The following is a 15,373-nucleotide window of genomic DNA, read 5'->3' as shown; positions in this document are numbered from 1 at the left end:
TTCCATTTCAATTCTTTTACTCTCTTAATATACTCTCATGTACTTTTGTTTGTTCTCTAATCCATATGCAGGTCTTTATATTTTGTCTTGTAATGCCAAACATGTAACTTTCTGTGGCTCTTTGCATTACTCATAACTTTTGTATCAATTGTAAGGTCCGTGTTTCACCAGCATATGTTAGTATATGATCAAAAAATTTTCTCTTCAAGCATAGGGGGAGGTAGTTCTTGAAAATTATGGTTAGCTTGCCGAATGCCTACCAATCACACAATTCAATTTCTTTTATTGTATCACCTTCCATTGAGATCTGTTGGCCAAAGTGTATGTAATGATCTACTAAGTCTAATTCTCCTCCAGATATAAAGTATTTTTCTTCTTTATTAAACTTAACCTGGCTCTTTTTTAGGTATATCTTTAAGCCAAATGCTTCTCCTGCTTTGTGCAGCTCTTGTATGTATGTGTCTTTGTAGCTCTTCTGAGTCTTGTAAGACGAAAACAAATCTTAAATGGTTTAAATAAATACCATTGATTTTTATTCCATTTTTTGCCCAGTCTAGTTTGCGAAATACTTCTTCAAGGCAGACTGAGAAGGATAGGAGGTCAATATATTATCCTTCTTTGAGTTTTTAACCCATATATTTTCTCAAAAAATAACTTTAAGCCCGAATAAAATATGTAAGGCTATCTCTTCTCTTGATAAATTGCAGTTTGTAAACCTTATCCTTTGGCTAAATGAATGTGTTTTGTACATTGATATACATTTGGTGCAGAAATCTCATATACATTAACAACATTTTTGAAAACGCAATAAAATGTTCCATACATTTTCTATGGAATCCTTATACAATATGGTTTTTAATCTTTAAAAAAGATGTAACTATTTATTTAAAAGGGGGAATCTTGTTTTATTAATCTTAACTAAATCTTTTTATGTAAAATAATACCCAGTTTTGCGCAATCCTCCTTATTGGAAATTTTCCTCCTTGGGTTCTTCTACAATATTCATATATTAAACCTTTAATTAACTGGTGTCTTAGGATGAAAACTAATTAGATTTCAAATGTTCAAATTTCTATTACATAACTCGGAAAAAAGTGCTATGTTATTTTAGGAAATATCATTTAGTGAGGCAGTTTTCCTCGTAGAAAATTAATGCTATGTGAAATCCAGATCTCAAAATTATTTTTTTTAAAAAATGGATTATATGGAAAAATTGAATGAGAGCTAGAATTTGTATGTGGGATCAATTATTAACTAATGATGATTTTAAAACCCATTTATCACTTTAAAAGGCAAATATTATTTGGTCAGCTCAGTAGCAGCATTTACAATTAAAACATCTATTGATATTGCAGCTGGACCTGCAGCATTTTCATTTAATCTACTACAAATGATTCTTAAATGTTATGACATAAAACTCCCTACAATTAATTTTTGTAATCTTTGTATTGAAGATAAATCTATTTGATAGGCAATGGAATAAAGAACTAGAAATTCCTTTTTTCTCTAGACTATCAGGAGAGGGAAAGTATTAATTCAAGAAACTTTGTACATTGTTCAACAACCACCACAACAAAATTTTTGATTTAATTTGTCTTTTTCCCTTTCCTCTATAAAAACATTCATGAAGCATTACATTTATTTTCACGCATGATTTATTTCCATCATATACTGCTACTACTGACCAAATAATATCAGCCTTCAACCCCATACAGGTAATTCCCAGGCTACAAGTGTTCCCTTAACAAACGTTCAAAGTACGATAAGTGAACCTAGTGTTTGCAAGCAAGTCTCGAAACTATGAATCTTACAGCACCTTATGAACAACTGCAAAGACTCTGCAACATTTGTCCTGAATGTTGCCAACCAAAATAGAGCTTCCAAGGGATGGATCCACCCCTTTGCCCCTCAATTCGGGCCTTCAGAGACCTCGCCAGCATGTTGCAGGCCAAAATAGAAATTCTGAGGGGCAGATCCGCTCCTCAGAAGCTCTGTTTGGACCTCATGCTCCCCACACTTCCACCCACCCACCCAAACTGCCTTGCCAGATCACTTACCTGGTGAAGATCTAGCAAATAGTCTCCTCTCCAGCCTCTCAGCCCCATGCGTCCCGCTGCAGTTCCGTTCGGGCCTCTGCAGGCCTCACTCAGCAGGTTGCCAGCTGAAATGGAGCTTGTGAGGGGCAAATCTGCCCCTTCGATGTTCCATGCCTCAGCTGGTCTTCCCCAGCCCATTGCAGTCCGAAATGAAGCTTATGGAAGGTGGATCTGCCTCTCCAACGCCTCTGCCGGCCTGCCCTGGCATGTTGCAGGCTGAAATGCAGAGGGGCACACGCGACTGAGAGGCTGGAGAGGAACTGCTTGCTATATCTTCACAAGTTAAATGGCACAGCAGGTTGGGTGAAGGGATAGCAATTGTGGGCTGCATCAGCTATTTCAATAGGTCAGGGAAACCACCCAAGGCCAGGGTGGGGAACAGTCCCCCACTAGGCCCCACCGTGAAATACCTCAAGGGTACTTAACAAGCCTCACATTTGATTAGCGAATGCGTGGGCGAAAGGAGGAGAGTGATCCTGTTCAAGGTACAAGATTCACTCCCACAAATCCTGGGGTTATGAATTGAATTCCATTACATTCGTAACTCGAGGACTACCTGTATTAGTGCAAAACATTGGTCTATATATTCTCTTCCCAACATAACACCACACTGCATTTCTCAAATTCAGTTATCAAAAAACAAACAAATAAATCAATTTTTAAAACACATTTTTATTTCTCTCTGAAAGTGCATCTTTGTTAATGTAACTTATCTGATTTCTTTAGATACTATTTGATCCAGCTTGAAACACTAAAGATAGATTTCCAATTTCTTTCGTCAAGTAGGTAGCTGTTGAAAAGGAATATGATCAAATTCTGGTGCCTAGGAAGCTTCTTAATCTTATTTGTTTTTTTGCTTACTTGCTTGCTTTACTTAAAGAGCCGAGGTCGCGCAGTGGTTAAATGCAGCACTGCAGGCCACTTCAGCTGACTGTTATCTGCAGTTCAGCGGTTCTAATCTCACCGGCTCAAGGTTGACTCAGCCTTCCATCCTTCCGAGGTGGGTGAAATGAGGACCCAGACTGGGGGGGCGATATGCTGACTCTGTAAACCGCTTAGAGAGGGCTGAAAAAAACCCTATGAAGCGGTATATAAGTCTAACTGCTATTGCTATTGCTACTTATCAGTCAGTCATATTTCTACACCACCTATGTCTGTTATATGATTCTGTGTAACTTACAATTAAAAAATATCTAAACAGAATACTTTTGCCAAAATCATTTTTAACAATAAGAAATAATTATTTCAAATATGACTTTCCAGATTTTTAAAGATTAAAAGTACTTTCAAAGTGTTTCCTATACTAATATGTATCTTTACAACATGCTTTTGTTTGAACCCAACAAGAATAAAACTGAGTTTTCAATAAAGTTAGTGAACTGGAACTGTTAGTGTACAGTTAGTGAACTGGAACTGTTCACTAAAGTTAGTGAACAGGGGTAGTCCTTGATTTACAACAGTTCATTTTAATAACAGTTCAAAGTTACACAGGCACTGAAAAAAATGACTTATGACTGTTTTTTATACTTATGACAATTGTAGCATTTTTGTGGTCAAATGATCAAAATTCAGAAGATTGGCAACTGACTCATATTTATGATGGTTGCAGTATCCTGGCATCATGTGGTCACTTTTTGTGATCTACTGACAAAAAAAATCAATGGTGAAGCCAGATTCACTTAATAATTATTTTACTAAATTAACAAGTGCAGTGATCCATTTAACAAGAAAGTTAATAAAATAGGGCAAAACTCAACAACTGTCTTGCTTAGCAGCACAAAAAAAAATTTGACTATTAATCCAGCTACACAATAGGGGCATTTAAAATATTTACAACCGTAATGTATTTTCTCCTTTTGTATAGTTATGAAACAGATCGCATATTTCCCTCTTTAAAAAAAATGCTTATACAGTATTGTTTTCCAGAATCAATATAGGAGATAAGTAAATAATGAATGTTCACTAGTACAAAGAAGAGCAATAATACCAATATTTTAGCATGAGTGTCAGAAGAAGAAAAATACTGTTTAGAGTTTGAAGCAAAGGAGAAAAGTATTTACTAATAGTCATATATGTAATAGTTGTGTAATTTAAAATGTTTGTCCTATGTAAAAACATATAAATAAACATGTTTTTATTTTAGATTGAACAATTGCATGATTAGAAAAGCTACTATTATTCTTACCCCCCGCATTTCTGTTCATAGTAGAAACTGCTATTTGTGCAGCTGTTCGTTTTAAAACATAATCAGAAACATCTAAACAAGAAATTATCAGATGAATACCAAGACCAAAACATTTAAAGCATTCTAGTCAAGCCTAGACTATATTTCGCCTCTACTATCCATATAAGTGTGAAAGAAGCTGACAAATGTTTTTCAGGTGAAAACATGGATGCATCTCCAGTTTCTTCTATTAGAACATTTAACAGGAATTTCATACTTCAAGGATCTCTGACACAAAGAACAAAAAAAGAAAAAAAGATCATTGCCAAGGATTTGTTGGTAAGTATTTAATAAAAGTTTAACATTCATTCCCAGATATTAGGAGAAAAGAGATTAATGAGAAAAAAAGTTACAAAATTTTTTTATATGATATCCAGTAATCTCAAATCATCTGTCAGCCCATTCTTTATTAATGGAATAATGACAAATTCCATTCTGATATGCTGTCCTGGAAAACAATTGGACTAGATAATCTACAATATCCCTTCCAACTCTGCTATTCTAAATTCTAATAATGTTCTTGGTATTTCATTTGCTAGATGGCTGCCTATATCTAGATCTTCTGATGGCAGTTTATGTAGGGCTCACAGTGACCCAACAACACTGAATCAAAAGGAAAATACATCACTGTAGGTGGAACAGATTTCTTCTACCACATCTCTTGGGGTTAACCAGATAAGGTATTCTGATAGGATGCTTCCTGTTTATCTTCAAGATTTTCTTCAAACCTAAAAGGTTCTAAATCCTCTTTAGAGGAAAATCTTTCAGGAAAGGCCTGATACTATATAAATATGACAAAAACAAAGATAATACCCAAAAAGTTGGCCAATCTTATTTGCAACTGTCTTTTAAAAAGATCTTCCACATTTTTATTGTTTTATTAAATATTTCTTCATATCTTTTCTATTTTAGGAACCAACTATAGGCTCTTCTGTAATGTATTAGAATTACAAAATTTTACTGCCAATGACACACTGCCTAGGGCTGCACACTAGAGTGCCTTTATATAACAGCCATTATATACATCCACTAAAAAAATAAATGATTCTCAACAATCTACAATGCCTCAGTAATAGGGCTTTGTTTGGATACCTTATTGAGAAAGATGTTCAAGATATTCAAGTCTTCAATATTGTGGTCTGCTCATCAAAACTCTGCCTTAAAGTTCTAAAGAGACTCCAGGAATTACACCAAGTTTCAAGGCTTCATGTTTTAAGATGCACTTTTATTCACACTGTCAATTGTACTAAAGTATGTTACCTTCAGATACAGCCTGCATTTTTGTATTATTCTCAGTTCTTCAATTAATGTTAGTCATTGCCTCATTTGAAGGTAAATTTGAAGGTAAAAGAAATTATTAAATTATATTGTATTGTGTGATACCTATTTCCTGGGATCTTACTATTCAGATGTTCACAGTAATGCACAACATTATCAGAACAATAAGAATTTCAGGAATAACTGGTAATCCTGAAAACTATGAAGCAGGATGGCCAGAAAGGAGATTGAAAGCATAAAAAGGAAAACATTTTCCATTTTTATTTTCTACCTGCATTCCATTATGGCATATTCTACTAGCCATTATACAAATGCCCTAACTTCATATCAGTAGACAAATGTACTTAATTAAATATACTTTCAACCAAATTAATTGAAATCTCTTCCATCCTCAAAAAATAGTGAAGCCAGTTGCAGACCCAGTTGTATTCCCACTTGAGGCAAATTCTAATTTCAACTGTTAGAACTCAAAATCTAGCATTTTAAAATCTATTCCAAAGGCAGGTTTTAAATCAATATATATTATTCCATCTCCAGTTATAGAAACTTCTTCAATTATAAAGTATATGTGATCATTCTGTTAACATCAATGTTTCTAAAAGTGTATAATCATGTGTCCAGAAGGTGTTAGTACCCTTTAGTGCATATATACTCTTGGCTCTTTTGTTTATATTAAAGCTTGTAAAAATAGATTTAGAAGCTTAGCGTCTACAAAAATAATTTCAAGAAATAGATTGGCTTAAGTATCTTCTATTCCCAAAATTTAGACAAATGAGACATTTCATTAATTCCCATGTCTAGCTGGTATCACTAAAACTGGCCACTCATTTATATCTTATCAGTTGCATGAACGAAAATCGGTTCACCAACAAAAGGGCGCCTGACAAAAGGGCACCCAACAAAACCACAGTGACAAAACCATGAGTTCTAAACCGCACCGACGAATGAGCACTGAAGCGCACCGACAACAGAGTGCCAACAGAAGCGTGCTCTAAACCTAACCCTAAACCTAACCCTAAACCTAACCCTAAACCTGACCCTAACTCTTACCTTAACTTAAATCACGCTTCTGTCGGCGTGCTGTTGTCGGCGCGTTGATGACGTCACAGTTTTCACACTGCGGTTTTGTCAGCGCACTTTTGTCGTGCGTGCATTTGTCGGGTCACGCCGAAAATCTAGACAACAGAATTGAGCCTATTGGAAATTTTAAAACAAGAAATAATAAATTAAATTTTGCCTGAAAGCATACAAAGAATTAGCTTCCATATATAGCTTTAGAGTCAGTCATGATATCTACCTATTTGCACTCTTGTGCTCTATTTTCATAAGAACATATAAATAGTACATCAATTAACACTTTAAAACACCATTCATTTCACCCAGAAAGCATGAATTAACTAGGAAAAATCCAAATCTTCACCACTTTTGAAATGTCTTTAAAAAGATATTTGGTCTGCTGTACTAAATGTCTAGAAATTGGCCCTGCTGGTTTTAATAGGAGCTATTTCTGACTACAACAAACCTAGGACATTATTATACAACTATAGAACTGCACCAATGATAGTTCCATTAATTTTATTGTGCATTCCTTGTTGCTTCTCTAAAATTTCTATTGATATTTGGTTGTTTGGTTTTTCTTTTTCTCAGACAAAATTATGTCATGTACAGGCATGCAACTGTTATTTGTCTTTTGTGGGACAACAAATATGATGGCAGGATTTTGTCTACAATATACAGATATCCATATATGTATAATCTAGTAAATGTTCCTCAGTAAAATTAGGCTCCTATACTATTGTAAATTACTCAATTTCAATCCACACTTTTTTCAGTGTTTGTGCAAGATTGACTCCTAATTTCTGCAGATCTATGTTAATTGAATGAAATGGCAGATGGTTTACATATTTGTCCAATTACACTTATAGCTAATATTGTGTATGTAATGTTGAATCCAACATGACTAATTTTAATAGATAATATATTGGCCCTTTTCTATTATGTGATATAAACAAAATGAGTATGGAATAGAATGTTTTCCATAAGAGGCATGAAAAGCAACTACTGTGTTTAAAATTTATATTATTCAGTCTTTTCTGAAAAAAATGTTTCCTGTTTAGGCATTCCCCTCCCAAAAAAGAGGGGGGAAAGTCCCCCCCTCAATGTATATTATTCGGTTGTTACAAACTTTACTTGTGCCAATGTGCAAAGAATTATCTTATTGTTTAAAAGAAATCATAAAATGTGTATGTTACAATATAAAATAATTATTCTGTCATGATCTAGCTTCAATCCTCAAAAGTATTAATGTTTATATTTTTCTTTTTTATAAAGAAATATATTTTAATGTCAGAACAAATTATGACAGTATGATTTAGTCTGAGTTGAAGTTAATGCTTGCCTTGTTATCTGCATTCTTGTCAGACATTCTTGTCAATAGAAATGTTAAAAGATTAATGAAAAACAAGTTATTGAGTCCATGATATTTACATATTTTCTAATTCAGTGCTCAGTGTTTAGAAATATAAATAATTTATTAGACTTACCTAAAAATTTAATTATCCTATGTATCCATTCTATATACCTATTCCTTCATACATATGTTGGATGACCATATTAACATAGGAACATCTTCAGATATATACCAGAGTATTTTACCCATTCATTGTGCGCCCCCCCCCCAAAAAAATCCTGATAGTTCTTACCAACAATCTACAAAATCATATCAATCATATTTAGGCTGCAGATTGATGTAGTGAAAGCTTGATTTTTCCCCATGTATTCTTTCTACACTGTCCAATGCAATACATGATGAAAAGGTTGCAAATAAGAAACTGAGCAATCTGTTTGAAGAGTATAAAACATGCTGCATATAAGTTAAGGTATTCAACTAACTGAAGCTCCCTCAAATTGACTGTTTGTAATCCATGATTTTTCTTGGGAACTTTCCCAACATGAACAACTTGTTTCTCCAAAAGTAGAACATCTCAGTCAAAGGGATACTTAAGAAGATTAGCTGGTTTGCCAAGCATTTTAGTTTTATTTTGAGGCAATAAAGTTTCTGGTTCTTACATCAGAGTTTGGAAAGACCATCTGATATAAATTTCTTGTCAATGGTATTTAGTATTTGGGTTCTTATATGTAAGAGGAACTTGTTTCCTACTTTGCTAGAACCATGAAACTGCTCTGGTACTATCATTCCTCAATTGTCATGTTGAGTAGAATTAAACAATAAGCTGGTTTGCTTTTAGATCCTACTTTTCAAACATGTCATGTTGTTCATTCCCACTTATTTCTTTATTAAATCCAGGATCTGTGAATTTAAATTTCCCAGAAAAAAATATTTAAAAAGCATTCCTTTCATCTTATTAAACTTAAAAAAATAAAACTCTTGTATAGACTTCATTTCTGTAAAGTTTGTATACAGAATGAATCTGTACCTAAACTCTCTTACTTCAGAGGTCATCTTGCTTTATCTGTCAATACTTGTAACAAGTCTAAAACAAATAAAAATATCACATTAGTGACTATTTTATCAGGTTTGTTTATTTCATTTTTAATTACAAACTTAAGCATAAAACAAATCATATCATATATTATCTATAACTTTTTCCAATAATTTTTAAAATGAGCTATAATCACTGGGAGATTTTCCAAATTAATATGAGTTACAACTGTGGTCTTATATTGTATAAACAAATGGGTTCTCTAAAGTTAAATCTTATTAAACTAATATTTTATTATGTGCTCCTTCTTATATATATTGAACTCATAATCCATTTTAAATGGTAATTATAGTCAATCACCAGGTTGACGCATTAAAAGGTTGGACTGAATCCATGTTTCCCTCAGTACCCAAATAGGGTACTGAGTACTGCATGCAACGCATCCGTTTGCCAGGTATGCATTTGCCATTGCTAATGTCCAGAGAAGTATAGTTCACAAGATTCTTGAAATTGGATCACATCCTTAACAAGCAAAAATGCTTTTTATTTCTTTCCTCCTACTCCAATTAGTTACATAGGTTAGAAATAGAAATTTTAGTTTTAATTACAACATTTTGAAATTAAATGCTTATTATTTGTGTATGCAATAGCTTGCAGGCAGCTAAGAAGCCAAGAGAAAGGAGGTGGTATTTCAACAGAGAAAAGCAACTGTATTTTTTTCTTTCCATTAAGAAGACTCAAAGTAACAATTAATCAAATTGTGCTGCTTTCTGTTCCTTTAGAGCACTGAGTATCAGAACTGAACTGCAACACACAGTCCTCAACCTCTTTTGTTCAAACTTGAGTTGCCTCTTCCCAAATCGACCCAATTGGTCGAACTCCATTGCTCATATACCAAAAAGGATTGATCTCAGGATCTGAAATTCAAAGTAGTGAATAAAGATGACTATGTTAATGCTTCAAGCAATTAACAGTCATTGTGAAAATGGTATTGTGTTCATTGGTAACAACTTTAGTTTTTAAGAGACATTCAATATATAAAGGAAAATACACACTTTCAATCTTACATAGGATAAAGGGCTTCAAACACAGTGATATTAGATTTGTCTTAAAACTAATTACCACTTAGTTTATAATAAAATCCCAATCTGTAATTATTACTAATTGTCAAGAAAATTGCCCAGTATCCCAACTAGATTATATCCTTTTTCTAATCCACTTGGAATAACCACCATGCGTCCTTCATGGTATTGGACCTGGGTACTTGAGAGACCGCCTGCTGCCAATTACCTCCACTAGACCGATTAGATCCCACAGATTAGGCCTCCTCCGAATTCCATCCGCCGGCCAGTGTCAACTGGCGACTACTCGGAGGAGAGCCTTCTCTGTGGCTGCTCCGACCCTCTGGAACGAACTCCCCGTGGAGATTCGAACCCTCACCACCCTCCAGGCCTTCCACAAAGCCCTTAAAACCTGGCTGTTCCGACAGGCCTGGGGCTAAAGAACTGTTGCCCCCGTCTCGAATTGGTATGACTGTTGTGTTTTAATCATGCATTGTTTTTATGTCGTTTTAAATTCTTGTTTGTATCCCCCTTCCCTGGTTGAGTTGTGAGCCGCCCTGAGTCCCCTTCGGGGGGAAAAGGGCGGCATATAAATAAAATCAACATTCAACATTCATTATGAGGGGTATTGGATATTATAGTTTGATTTACAGAACAGAATTTTTTTTTTAATAGTATTAGGGAATAAATTGTTATAGCTCTGAAATTAACTAAGGTTTATTGAGTTAATTATATATTTGCAAAATATAAGTAAACCTCAACTTAAAACAGTTCATTTAGTGACTGTTCAAAGTTACAACAGCAGTGAAAAAAGTTACATGACCATTTTTCACACATGATTATTGCAGCATCCCAATGGTCATGTGATCAAAATTTAAGCTTGGCAACTGAATCATATCTTTTAACAGTTGCATAGTCCCACATCATCTGATGACCTTCTGCAACCTTCTGACAAACAAAGTCAATGGGGAAACCAGAGTCACTTAACAACTGTGCCTAACTTAACTGCAGGGATTCACTTAACAACTGCAACAAGAAATGTATTAAAATGAAGCAAAACTCATTTAACAACTGTCTCTCTTAGCAACAGAAATTTTGGGCTCAATTGTGGTCATAAGTCGAGGACTACTTGTAATTGTACAACTAGCTGATATGCTTCAGAACTCATTAGTTGTTATTAAAAAAAGTGGTATTATCCTGACATTACTAACATATTTAGAACACCTGCTATATAGAAACAACAACAATAAACTTACAAAACTGATGCTTCTTAATTATGGCTGAGAGCTAGTCCTATCTCTTCTATATTGATCAAAGACTGGAAAGTGTGAATTCATCATTATATTCATATGAACCTTAATACTTTCATAAATTTTCATATTTTTCTAAATTCTGGTTGTCCAAATCACTTTAATGCAACATGAAAGTCTGATATTGACTGAGCCACTACTTAAAGTTTTATTTATTTGTTTATTAAATATGGCACGCCACTCATACATGGTGACTCACATATGCATTTTACATAAGATTCATATAAACCCCAACTGCAAATGAACTAACATTAAAGTAATTATCTGCAAAGACATAAAATCAAAGCAGCACCATTCTAGGAAAAACACAAGCAATTGGTATAGACACACATATTTTAGATTCTGCAGTCTGGCATTCTGCAAGAAGCATGGATCCTATGCCACTCTCCCAAGTATCTATTTGAATTAATGTATTACATTAATACATGTGCAGTATAATCCCACTGAATATTCAAGGACTATCTGTACTAAGGAAGTTACTGCTGTAAAAGAACTTTCCCAAAACCAAGGACCATAATGCACTTTCTTTCCATAGAAAAAAAATGGGAAGAGTTATCAACATAATCACTGCTAAAGACCCCCTTCTCATATGAAGGTTGAAGTGCTATCTAATTGCTTAGAGTTTCTCAAAGCATAAACCAGCCATAAGGCAGCTAGAACACCAATAGCATAAACCTGAAAGCAAATTTAACCAAGTATAAAAAATGATGCTGCATATATGATATGGTAGTAAGAGTTCTTGAACTCTCCACTACTTTTTATGAAAAAATTCAAAGGAGAAAACCGTACCTGTACGGAACATGTGCCATAATTAAAATAATATTTGAAGATGTCAAAAGCACCTGTATATTTTTTTTTAGATCAGTTTCTGACATCTGAGGTTATGGAAAAGATTCTTGCATCTCTCAGACCCGCCACATGTCACTCGAATCATTTGATATTAAAGCTCAGGAACCCACAATTTTGGTTGTAAGTAATGAGGATCATTACAGATAATCACATGACTGTGACCAATCTTACTATCTTTTAGGTGATCATTAAATGTGGTTGTAAAGCAAATGCCACAGTCATTAAGTGAACCCATTGTTCACTTTTTGTTTTATGTCCAAAATTGGAATTAAATGCCAGTTTCCTACAAAAACATTGCAAATAGTCACATGACTGCAAATAGCTGTAAATGTGGGCTGGTTACTGACTGTCCAATATGCAGTCACATGACTGTAGGGAGGGGAGGTGGTCAGAACTTCAAATCTCGATTGTAATTAGCTTTTTCAGGGTTTGTCATAATTTTAAGCGGTCATTAAGTGACCAATAGTAAATTGGGAACTACCTGTAGAATGATATTAACTGTTGATTAAGATAGAAGTAAATACCTGACCATTTCGGAAATATATCCTAATACTGCCTTTCAAGAAGCAAGAAGCAAGTACAGAAGATGTACTAAAGAGGACAGTTATATATTGACTGATTCACAATATACAAGGAATTTATACATTCAGGTAGGTAAGCCTAGGCCATTTAGAGGTTAAATCTCCCCCCCCCAAAAAAAAAATCAACAGCCAATGTTTACTATGGGTGCAGACCCCTTATGCCTTAATTCCCCTTCTATAAATCATATAAAAATAATACCGATGAGGGACATGGTGGCTCAGTGGCTAAGACAGCTTATCGATCAGAAAGGTTGGCCATTCGGCGGTTCAAATCCCTAGCGCCCGGAGTGAGCTCACGTTACTTGTCCCAGCTTCTGCTAACCTAGCAGTTCGAAAGCATGTAAAATGCAAAGTGAAAAATAGGAACCAACTTTGGTGGGAACGTAACAGCGTTCCATGTGCCTTCGGCATTTAGTCATGCCTGCCACATGACCACAGAGACATCTTCAGACAGCACTGGCTCTTTAGCTTTGAAATGGAGATGAGCACCACCCCCTAGAGTTGGGAACAACTAGCAAATATGTGCAAGGGGAACCTTTACCTTTATCTTTTTATACTTCTGATGTCACAACCACTACAGTCCCCAGTTACGACACAAATAGAAAACACAGGCTGAAGAAGGCAATTCATCCTATTTAACAATTTTGAAAAGCACTGGAAATTTCATATTTCAGAAGGCCAAAGTCCTGAACTGAATACAATGAAGCACAATGTTGGAGAACAAAATTAATGTATTCTCCTTACTACTCTGTGCTGGGCAACAGATTTATCATTCTCTGACTAGGATAGCAGCTTGTAGCCTCACTAACTGAAAAAGATGGTAGTTGTAATTAGCAATTAATTAAACTACTGACACGTGTTTAGTAGGACAAACAGCTTAATTGCATTTAACCATCTTTGTCTAAGCTAAACAACATTAGCCCTGGTTACAACTTTAAGTAATCAGACTTTAGGCAGGATTGGGCAGAGAGAATCATTCTGGAAGACAATGGTTAGGTTTAGGTTTAGGTTTATTGGTTTTGTATGCCACCCACTCCCGAAGGACTCCAGGCGGCTCACAATAAACGGGAAGGGAATAAATAAAACAATACAAACAATTTTAAAATCCACAACAGTCACAATTAAAACGGGGCTGGGTGCTTTAACAGCCCCCAGCCTGCCGGAACAGACAGGACTTAATAGCTTTATGGAAGGCCGGGAGGGTAGTAAGGGTCCGGATCTCCATGGGGAGCTCATTCCAGAGGGCTGGAGCAGCAACAGAGAAGGCTCTTCCCCAGGGGGTCACCAGCCGGCATTGGCTGGCAGATGGAACCCAGAGAAGGCCAAGTCTGTGCAATCAAATTGGTCTTTGGGAGGTAATTGGCAGGAGGCGGTCTCTCAGGTACCCAGGTCCAATGCCATGTAGGGCTGTATCAGTAACAACTAGCACCTTGAAGCGAGTCCGGAGCCCAATGGGCAGCCAGTGCAGCTCACGGAGGATAGGTGTAACGTGGGTGTACCTAGGTGCACCCACAATCGCTCGCGCGGCTGCATTCTGGACTAGCTGAAGTCTTCGAACACTTTTCAAGGGCAGCCCCATGTAAAGCGCATTACAGTAGTCCAGTCTTGAGGTCACGAGGGTGTGAGTGACTATCTGAAGTGCCTCCCGGTCCAGATAGGGTCACAATTGGTGCACCAGGTGAACCTGGTCACAGCCAATAACTGGTGATCTAAAGTCAGCTGTGGATCCAGGAGGACTCCCAAATTGCAAACCCTCTCTGAGGGGCGTATAATTTCACCCCCCAGACTGAGAGATGGAATAACTAGCCAATCTTTGGGAGGGAACATCAATAGCCATTCAGTCTTGTCGGGATTGAGTGCAAGCTTGTTCGTTCCCATCCAGACCCTGACAGCCTCCAGGCACAGGCACATCACTTCTACTGCTTCACTGAGTTGGCACGAGGCGGACAGATACAATTGTGTATCGTCCGCGTATTGGTGGTATTTAATCCCATGCCGCTGTATGATATCACCCAGCGGCTTCATGTAGATGTTAAATAGGAGGGGGGACAGGACCGAGCCCTGTGGCACCCCATAATTGAGGGGCCTCGGGGTCGACCTCTGTCCTCCGACCAACACCGACTGCGACCTGTCCGAGAGGTAGGAGGAGAACCACCGAAGAACAGTGCCTCCCATTCCCACCTCTCGTAACCGTCGCAGAAGGATACCATGGTTGATGGTATTGAAGGCCACTGAGCGGTCAAGGAGCACTAGGATAGAGGACTGGCCCCTATCCCTGGCTCGCCAGAGATCATCGATCAGCGCGACCAAAGCAGTTTCCGTGCTGTAGCCAGGCCTGAAACCAGACTGAAAGGGATCCAGATAATTGGTTTCATCCAAGGACCATCGGAGTTGAGAGCCCACCACTTTCTCAACAACTTTCCCTACAAAGGGGAGGTTGGAGACCGGACGATAGTTGCTCAAAATGACTGGGTCCAGAGACGGTTTCTTCAGGAGGGGTCTCACCACTGCATCCTTTAAGAGGAGTGGGA

At 36.5% G+C, this 15,373-nt stretch overlaps 1 protein-coding gene across 4 annotated transcripts in view; it reads left to right on the top strand.

The window, feature by feature from the left end:
* The window catches only part of MYRIP (myosin VIIA and Rab interacting protein), a 184,049-nt gene extending 177,460 nt beyond the window's left edge, over positions 1–6,589 (top strand). For all 4 annotated transcript variants that reach the window (XM_032237120.1, XM_032237122.1, XM_032237121.1 and 1 more), the window contains 2 exons: positions 4,478–4,599; positions 5,233–6,589. In XM_032237120.1, the coding sequence (XP_032093011.1) occupies positions 4,478–4,599; positions 5,233–5,265 (155 nt within the window). In that variant the 3' untranslated portion in view covers positions 5,266–6,589. The remainder of the gene's footprint in view (positions 1–4,477; positions 4,600–5,232) is intronic.
* Positions 6,590–15,373: the final 8,784 nt, after the last annotated feature.

Source organism: Thamnophis elegans, chromosome Z (assembly GCF_009769535.1).
Source record: "Thamnophis elegans isolate rThaEle1 chromosome Z, rThaEle1.pri, whole genome shotgun sequence".
Lineage (NCBI taxonomy): Eukaryota > Metazoa > Chordata > Lepidosauria > Squamata > Colubridae > Thamnophis > Thamnophis elegans.
Note: the sequence above shows the minus strand (reverse complement) of the source record. Positions and strands in the feature narration are given on the sequence as shown.